At 47.4% G+C, this 9,155-nt stretch overlaps 1 protein-coding gene and 2 long non-coding RNA genes across 5 annotated transcripts; all 3 read left to right on the forward strand.

The window, feature by feature from the left end:
* Nucleotides 1-1,602: 1,602 nt before the first annotated feature.
* LOC125962184 (keratin, type I cuticular Ha3-I-like) lies at nt 1,603-2,122 on the forward strand. Its single transcript, XM_049702520.1, has 2 exons — nt 1,603-1,950; nt 2,114-2,122. The coding sequence occupies exons 1-2, from the start codon at nt 1,603-1,605 to the stop codon at nt 2,120-2,122; spliced, it is 357 nt and encodes a 118-aa protein (XP_049558477.1).
* Nucleotides 2,123-2,395: 273 nt separating this feature from the next.
* On the forward strand, nt 2,396-5,235 carry LOC125962171 (uncharacterized). 2 transcript variants are annotated; one of them, XR_007473669.1, is made up of 4 exons: nt 2,396-2,515; nt 3,189-3,278; nt 3,763-3,963; nt 5,133-5,235. It is a non-coding gene; the product is annotated as an uncharacterized LOC125962171 (long non-coding RNA). The 2 variants fall into 2 exon arrangements; XR_007473670.1 differs by having other exon boundaries at nt 3,763-4,979; nt 5,133-5,229.
* Nucleotides 5,236-5,368: 133 nt separating this feature from the next.
* On the forward strand, nt 5,369-8,799 carry LOC117197753 (uncharacterized). Of its 2 annotated transcripts, XR_004478605.2 has the most exons (5): nt 5,369-5,504; nt 5,995-6,136; nt 7,229-7,313; nt 7,680-7,812; nt 8,131-8,799. It is a non-coding gene; the product is annotated as an uncharacterized LOC117197753 (long non-coding RNA). The 2 variants fall into 2 exon arrangements; XR_004478606.2 differs by lacking the exon at nt 7,680-7,812.
* Nucleotides 8,800-9,155: the final 356 nt, after the last annotated feature.

A 9,155-nucleotide genomic window follows, 5' to 3' on the forward strand; every position in this document is an offset into this window, starting at 1 on the left:
GTTTCTTTGAAAATGGTTCTTACACCAGTTTCTTCTTTTACACTTCCCCTACAGATACCTAAACTCAATTCTTTATTACTGCTGACCCAGACTATTACAATAACCTTGCCGCTCCTCTGCTTCCAGCCTTATCTTCATTTTGCTAAAACAGATAAATGTTTGCTAAAATGTTGCCCTCCAGGGAAGTCTAAGCTCCTTAGCTTTGTCATTGAAGACCTCTGCCATATGGTCACAACCTCCCCATCCAGCTCTATTTTCCACCACTTCCCTTCACTCTCTCCCCTCCCAGTTACCTAGTCGTACTCGACCATGCCTTGGGCTTTCCTGCACCGTTCTGTGTGCACATGATTCTTCCACCTGCAGTATCTGCTTTTCTCCTCTCTGCTTCTTAGAAGTCTCCCCGTCCCGGCACAAATCTATCCCTGTGAACTTCCAGTTCTGGCTGTGCTCTCTCTCCCCATTTTTTCAACTTCTCCCTTATCATCTCTTGCCTCATATTATTATACAATGCTCATTCCTTCATCCACCTAACAAATGTCCATTGGGTCCCTACTGTGTACCATGTGCCTAGAGCAGAGGATTCAAAGATGAACTAGACCATGTCTTTGCTTCTGGGAACTCAAATACACAGAGAGATATGCATATAAGTCATGCAAGGTTATGCTCAAAGTGAAATGAAAGCTAAGACAGGAGGGAGAGATGACTTGTCGGAAGAAGTTAGGGAAGGAGTTAGTTCATTAATTTAAGCAGCATGGTATGATGGAAAGAACAGAGATCTGTGTTGAAATCCTGGATTCACAACACATTAACCCCTACTCTCTATGCCTCTGTTTGCCTATCTGTAAAATGGGAATATTATCATGTACCTCGAAAGGTCATGGTGAGATGTGAATAAGATCGTGTTTGTGAAGAGTGTCTAGTACCAACTTGGGCTTGTACAGGTGCTCAACAAGTGTGAGCTCCTTCTGACCACAGCCCTGATCCTACCTTCCATACTCCTCACGGTGCCCTATACAAACCATGATCCTGGTGACTATCTGCTGTTTCGTTGATTGACATTATTATGGATACGGATGATGCCTGTCATATCAGGGCCACTGGGAACCAGGCTCTTTTAATGATCCTAGAGGGGATCTATTCCTCTTTCTGAGAACCATGAATTTGGAATTTGACCAAGGGAGTGATACATGGGCAAGGGTCATACTTTTCCATCTCAGCAAGAAGGATCAGGGCTGTCAAGCCAGGAAGCGAAGAAGCCATAGCGTTCCACTAATGAAGGCCAGGGCTTTCACGAGTCCAGCCCTTTGAAACCACACCATAAAGCTCTTACTTCACTGATGCACAGCATGGAAGAGGAGTTCTGACTTAGCAAGAAGCCCAACTAAAGTCTTTTATGAGATGAGGGACTCTTCTGAGGAAACATAACAAGCCAAGGGGAAAGGCTTTTGACAACCCAATGAGTAAGAAAAAAGGGCTGTCTTCCACATCCACACCCTCTGCAGAGGGGCTATAAATGCTCCCAAGAGGAAGGAGACCCACAGCTCTGTGGCTTGGACAACTTGGACTCTGTCTTCAGCCGGTCACCTCACTCCCTCCATCACCATGCCTTACAGCTGCTCCCTGCCCAGCCTGAGCTGCAGCTCCAGTTGCTTCTCCCGGCCCTGTGTGCCCCGCAGCTGCCACGGCTCCACCTTGCCCGGGTCCTGCAACATCCCCGTCAACGTGGGCAACAGCGGCTGCTTCTGTGAGGGTTCTTTCAATGGCAACGAGAAGGAGACCATGCAGCTCCTGAACAGCCGGCTGGCCAACTACCAGGAGAAGGTGCGCCAGCTGGAGCGGGACAACGCAGAGCTGGAGAGCCGCATCTGGGAGCAGAGCCAGCAACAAGATCCCCTTGTGTGCCCCGACTACCAGTCCCGCTTCCGGACCATAGAGGATCTCCAGCAGAAGGTGAGGGGGTGGGCACCCCACTACCTCCAGCAGGAAGTTGTAGGGAGGGAATTCGAGATATGATTAAGAAACAATATAAGCTCTCGGTGTGATTGAAACACATGGGTTAAAGTCTTGCTTTTCCATTCTGTTTTCTTGAGGGCTAGTCTTATTCTGGTTCCAGGACTGTTAGATCTGAGTATTTGCATAGTGTTAGTCTGTGTGGAGGTAGCAGCACTTTGCATAAATAAACTGTAATTAAAAGCTGCCGCCGGGGCTTCCCTGGTGGTGCAGTGGTTGAGAGTCCGCCTGCCGATGCAGGGGACACGGGTTCGTGCCCCGGTCCGGGAAGATCCCACATGCCGCGGAGCGGCTGGGCCCGTGAGCCATGGCTGCCGAGTCTGTGCGTCCGGAGCCTGTGGTCCGCAACGGGAGAGGCCACAACAGTGAGAGGCCCGCGTACCGCAAAAAAAAAAAAAAAGCTGCCTCTGAATGCTTCCGTGCATTTGCCAAGACTCTGGAACTATTATCCTGAGGTGAGAGAAGAGACTGAGCCCAAGAAGGAAGCTGAGAAAGTGAAATTTTTGTAAGAATTGGACCAATTTCTCTCTCTCTTACCTGGGCTTTTGACTGCTCTGACCTCTTGTTGCTGTCCTCTTCTGGGTACCTAATTATCTTAACTTCATCGTCTTGACCTAGAGGCTTCTGGGCGGCTCATGGTGCACAGTGTCCAGTGAGGGCATAGAAGAGTTGGCTGAAATCAGAAAGAGTGGAAGCTACCTAGAAGAACATAGGACCAACCCATCCAGGACGGATGGGAGGGCGTGGCTCCATCCATGACTCTGCCCCCTCCAGCTGCTAGCTGACATATTTATCTTCTCCACTGAATTGGAAGTTTTTTGTGGGCAGGATCTAGTGCTTACTCATTTTTGTATCGTCAGCTCCTGCTACCATGCCAGACATACAGTAGGTTTTTAAAGAGAAATGTTAGTTATTATCAACTTCTCAGTATTGCTTATTAGGAAAGAAAAGGAAAAATTGTGTATCTATTGACACTTTTCTTGCATATGTCAGTGTTCTTTTTTCCCCCTAGTTTGATTTCTTAAATATTTATTGAGCAACTATTGCACATGGACAGCATTTAATAATCTTATATAAGATCCACTGTGATTTCTCATTCTGTTCCTTCCAAGTAAGTGAATTAGTAGGGATTGGCTAAAAATAACCAAGCTTATTCTAGAATGTTTTGGGTCTTCTAGATCCTGTGCAGCAGTCTGACAACGCCAGGCTGGTGGTGCAGACTGACAACGCCAAGCTGGCCTCAGATGACTTTAGGACCAAGTGAATGGGTAAGGGGGCTGTTGTCTTCCCTCTTTCCTCTCCTTCCCCTTAGCCTGTCCTCTGTACGAACAAACATTGACAAAGTTTTCCCTAGACGGTTTCCCTAAGATCGACAGAGCCATTGCTAACCAGAGCTCAGAGAACCCTTCTCCAGAGTCAGACTCTGCCTGCTTTTCCTTTCCAGAGGACATCTCCGAATCCCATCCAGTGTAGAAGTCATGTTCCCCTGACGCTCTGCTATGCACAGAGTCCAATCAGGAGAATGAAGGAAGTGTTTTAATTTTGGAAATCTCACGGTTTATGTGCTTTTATCCCATTAAATCCACTGGCTCTTCATTTATTAAAAAATAATTACCAGTGCCTTTTCCTCCAGGAGCTTTGGTAGCACGTTGAAAACCTATATGAACGAGATGGCTGTAAAAACCACAAGCCCCAACTCCCAGTTGTCTGACAAACTAAACCAGGCCTGCCTCTGGTGCTCCTGTATCACAGATATGAGACAGAGGTGTCCTTGAGGCAGCTGGTGGAGCAGATCTGAACAGTCTGAGCAGGATCCTGGATGAGCTGACCCTGTGCAAGTCTGACCTGGAGGCCCAGGTGGAGTCCCTGAAGGAGGAGCTGATCTGCCTCAAGTAGAATCATGAGCAGGTGAAGTTCTCCAACAGGATCAAACTCGCCAAAGCCTGTTTCCAGGTGCCAAGGGGTGTGGGAGAGGCTCAACCAGCTGAGGAATCTGTTCTCCAAACAAAAAGGGATTTGTAGAGAATGAGTAATCTGTGATAGGAGACGAGGATTTTTCTGCCAGTGGCAGGAATGAGGGTGAAGGAGGTTGGCAAGCCCAGTAATGAGGAAAGGTCAACAGCCAGGCGGTGCCCACAGCCGCTTCCTCTCCCAGGCTGGAGCACACGGGCCTGCACAGATCTTTTATTCCAATTCTCCGTTTAGTAACAGGAGAAGCCAGCAGGACCACCCTGCAGAGAGGGCTGAGCTGGAAACACAACCCAACTCTCCCTTTTCTGGTCCGGAGCTCTTTCTGCTGTTCAGTGTTGCCTGGAGGAAACACTGTAAAGTGCTCACATCATTGCTAGATTAGTTGCACAATAAAGAAGACAGATATTTTGTGCAAACCTTAATGCCAGAACAATGTAAATGGTGATAGTTAATATTAATTGAGTGCTTACTGTGTGCCAAATGCTGTGCTAAGTGCTTTAGAACTTCATCTTACAGATGAAGCACTTGAGGCTTCTAGAAGCTTCTAGAAGCTTTCTAGTAAGTGGTAGACAAGAAACCCAATTCAAATCTGTCTGACATCCACCTAAGCCCAAGCAGCTAAGCTGTGTTGGGTGTGTGAAGAGATTAGCTGATAGTTACCTCCTTTATCAATAGCTAAACTAGTGAAATCAGCAAATCACCAGTTAAGTCTATTCTATCCCAGGCTGGCAGATTTTGAAGTAAACATTCTTTGTTTCCTCTTTAGCTGCGCTCTATCCTTCTTATTACGCATGGCTAAGAAGCAAACCATAGTCTATATGGTATACTAACAAGAACACTGGATTGGGTGTTTGGGCTCCGGAGTTTAAATCAAGGTCTATTGCATGTCGGCTCTGAGTCCAAATCCCTGCACCTCTTTAAGTGAGGAGTGGTATACTGAGTACAAAGGCGGAAGGAGGTCATGGACTTGAAAGCACTCTGTAAAGTGGAATGTTCAGGTTAGTCATTGAATACAGAAGCCAGTTAATGAGAGGATCAGAGAGAATCGAACTTTCGAAAGCTTAAGAATAAGCACAAGTTGAATTGCACTCTCTCAGAGGAGAGCATTAGGATCCTTTGTGATACTTTGAATTGTCCCCTTCCTCCATCAGGAAGCCAACTCCCTCCGGAGGCAGCTTGGAGACCGCCTCAACGAGGAGGGCTGACATGAGAGGAGGAACCATAGGGACTGGAATGTGATGGAGAGTCTTGGGGTGAGCGATGAAAGGATTATTGTCTATGGGGAAATGTGGGGAGACATGAGGGGAAGGGATGTGGGCCCACCTAGGTGGTCTGCCCCCTTTCTCCTCCTGGATGCACGTTTTAACCTCTTGTCTCTTATGGGCACCTGCATGAGCTCCCTTTTGAGGTTAGTTTTATGTGGGTGGCTCTGAGAAGGAGTCACTCACAGGATGGATTATCAAGAGGCTCAAGGGAGGGCCTTGAGCAGAGGCAAGCTGGAAACACCCAGGACCTACACTCGGGTAAGAAGATGCAGGACATCCGCCCTGTGGGAATTGCTGTTCACTCTGGGAAGTCCTATAGCTGCTAAAACCCAGAAGTCTGGCTCCCTTGTCCTGGAGGGGGTGTTACCAGAATTCCTCTCAGGAGACTTCTTTTTTCATCCAGTGCCTTCACTATTTCTAGAAGCCCATATTGTGTGGCTTTGTGTATCAAAGTGGGATCCACTCTGAGGTCCTTGAATGCAAAACACTCTTGATGTTGAAAGAGACTCAACCCCGACCTCTTCCTCAGGCCACCATTCATTCCTCGTCTGTCCGTTTCGAGGGCTGACCCCATGGCCATGCCTGGTGGGTGAGAGGGCCTTGATTACCCAACTCATGGAAGAGGAGACTGCCCACAGACCGGGTGGTCTGGCTCCAGAGCGCCCATTGCCAGCTGCACCTCCAGCCCGTGGGTCTCGTGTCTCTGAGGGCCCAGCTGCTGATGTGGGTATTTGTACTTCCTTCTCAGATGTCCTCATCCGTGACCACATCTGGGCTTGTTCAATGTGCCAGACAGGGATACATAAGCATCACTATTTCCATGAAAATAAAGCTTCATTGACGGATAATCGACATACAATAACCTGCACATATTTAAAGCATGCAGTTTGGTAAGTGTTGACAAATGTGTACCCTGCAGAATTATCACCACACATATCCACCAGCCCCCCAGATTTCCTCGTGCTGCTTTATAATCTTCCCCCTGCCACACTGGCCCCTTCTCCAGTTTACAGAAGGGCAAACTGAGTTTTCTGGGCGTCTGGAGCAAGAATACACACCGCCTGGCTCTTGCCTTTTTCCTACACATTGTGGCGCATAAGGCCAGCGAGGTGGCCAATGGCAGTAGTGTGGGGCTTCCAATCCTTGATAAGAGAGGAGCTGACATCTATTTACTACTTGTGGGAGGCAGTCAGCCTTGAGAGCAGGCTGTGGACATGCCAGGCATGCCGCCGCCGCTGCTCGAAGGGACCGTCCCTACTTGTTCCCCTCCTTGTTCCATTTCATGGGAGATAAACCAACAGGGCCCAGGGATCAGAAAGAATGGAAACTGAGACGAGCAAAGCTGTCTCCCCCCTGCACACGCAGGTTATTCTGCATGATTCTGGGCTTATGGGTTTCCTCCCAGGGAAGTTAACCTTGAGCCGAGACAGTCTCTAGATGATGTAAACCACCGTCTGGCAACCTTCCCTTTTCTAGTCTATATAATCTGCAACTGTAGCACAATAAAATTTGCCCTGCCAACCATCAGCTGTCTTGGTCCTTCTGACTCCATTCGTCGGTGCTACTTCTGACCCTGGGCGGTGAGATCCTCTTTCTCCGGCTGGTCCGTGGCAACTACTTACTGTGTTCTTTAAACCAAGGAGGGCAGTTTAAATTATGGCCATTCCGTAGATGGGGACCCGAGAGTAGATGCTTTAAGGAAACTTGGTCAAAACCTGCAGGTCAGTGGTGGAAGCAGGTTCTCCCCGTCCCCACCCCCCACCCCCAAATCTAGCTCTTCTCCCCTGTCCCAGCTTGGATTCGGTGTGGATGGCTTCACCTCCATCCATCCAACGGCGCTTTGCCATTCTCTCTCCATTCGTGCGGGAGCTGATACCATGGCTTTTCCTAGACGGACACTCACCTGTTCCACTGTACCAGGCCTCCCAGGTATGTGCATTGAAAGTCCCCCTGGAACCTGAGTCTTCCTTTCCTTGCAACAGAATGCCAGATAACACCTTGGAGATGGTGGAGAGATTCTGGAGTTTGGAGATGGATAAAGTGGGGAAGAAGCTTCTTCCAGGCCAGGTATGTGCCTGTGGTCAGCCCAGAAGGTCTTTTTCCTCTAGAATCCTTGGTGTAGCTGGAGGAGAGGCAGCAGGGTCGCTTCTTCTCCCTGTCCTGCCTTCTATTCCCTTTATCTTAAAACACACCAAAGGGGATGCTGTGGGACAGGCAACTTTTAAAAGAGCAACAGGATTCCTTTTCCAACTAAAAACGTAAAAGGAACAGAGTATATAAAAGGGCAATGGTTTACTAGTATATCTTTAATTTTAAGACATATTTACATTACTTAGAAATTCAACCATTGAGACCAATAAGATCGTTTGGATTCATTTGTTTGCTCAATGAATCTTTATTAAGCACTTACTCTGGGCCTGTTCTTGTTCTCAGCACCAGGGGTGCCTCAATGGAGAAGACAGGCAAGATCGGGCTCACCCAGAGTTCACAGAGCAGTGGAAGAGACAGGCAGTAAATAGGAGGGACTGAATAAACCAATACAGCAGGAAGAGGATTTTAAACAGTGGTAAGCACTGAGAAGAAAGGAAAGTATGGTTGTTGATAGGGGTCTGGGCAATAGTCTTTACCATGGTCAGGTCTGGTCTTTCCAGGAGGTGGCATTTGATCTGAGACTGGAAAATGAGAAGAAACAGACCAGAGGGAAGGAGCATTCCAGACAGAGGAACAGCACATCAAGGGAGGGAACGAGCTTGGTGTCTTTGAAGGAGGAAGGAAGGCCAGTGATGGAGTGACAAGCCAGGGAGGGGCCATAGGACCCGGGGCTGGCAGTGGTCTCCCTGCTCTGGGGAGCATCTGATTGTATTTTTTTTTTTTTTTTTTTCAGTACGCAGGCCTCTCACTGTTGTGGCCTCTCCCGTTGCGGAGCACAGGCTCCGGACGCGCAGGCTCAGTGTCCATGGCTCACGGGCCCAGCCGCTCCGCGGCATGTGGGATCTTCCCGGACCGGGGCACGAACCCGCATCCCCTGCATCGGCAGGTGGACTCTCAACCACTGCGCCACCAGGGATGCCCGAGAAGTTTTTATGATTGTTGCTAATACTAAAACGAGCCTTTATCACTTTTATAGGACAATGGAAGAATCTAAGTCGAGTGTGAAAGGTAAAAAAAATTCTTGCATTGTTTGAATCTGCTTTTTTAAAAGAAATCAGCACATTTATCCATTCTGCAGTACTCATAACCCCTCGTGTACTCCTGAATGTTCTGTGTTCAATTTTCATTTTCTTCCCAAATAGCCAGGAATATTGAATTAACAAATTACATAAGACAGAACAAAGTGAGCTCTCAACATTGTCCTAAAGGATATATATAAAAGCTCTTTGCAAGCAGTAAAGTAGATAAAAATGTTCATTAATATTATTATATCTCTATCAAGTTATGGGATCTGTTGACCAAACCCCTAGAAAATTAAGAGGAAATGATTTCACGTAATTCCCCAAACTATATTCTGTTGAACACTAGTGTCCCATGAGATTTTAATTGTGTATTATAGAAGATGTGTTCTACGGCCCGATACGGCTGGGAATACTGTGTACTATTATCCTCTTCGTGAAAAATCAGGCTGTATTTCAGTATTAAAGATGGAACAAATACTGCTGCAGGGAAGAAAAGGAAAAAGAAAGAGAAAGAAACCACAGCAGAAATTCTACTTTGTTTAACCCAGTGTTCCCAAATACCTTTGACCTGGGAACCCTATTTTCTCAGATTACCTTGAACATCTCACAGAAAAGTTCTAAGAAACCACATTTTGGGACAGGTGGTACTTTCTGATTTGTTTATGATAAAAATGTTCTAAGGCATTAGAGGTTCAGGGACTCAGAGTCCAAGCAACCATCACAGAACAGCTGGTCT

This window comes from Orcinus orca, chromosome 19, assembly GCF_937001465.1.
Source record: "Orcinus orca chromosome 19, mOrcOrc1.1, whole genome shotgun sequence".
NCBI classification, from domain to species: domain Eukaryota; kingdom Metazoa; phylum Chordata; class Mammalia; order Artiodactyla; family Delphinidae; genus Orcinus; species Orcinus orca.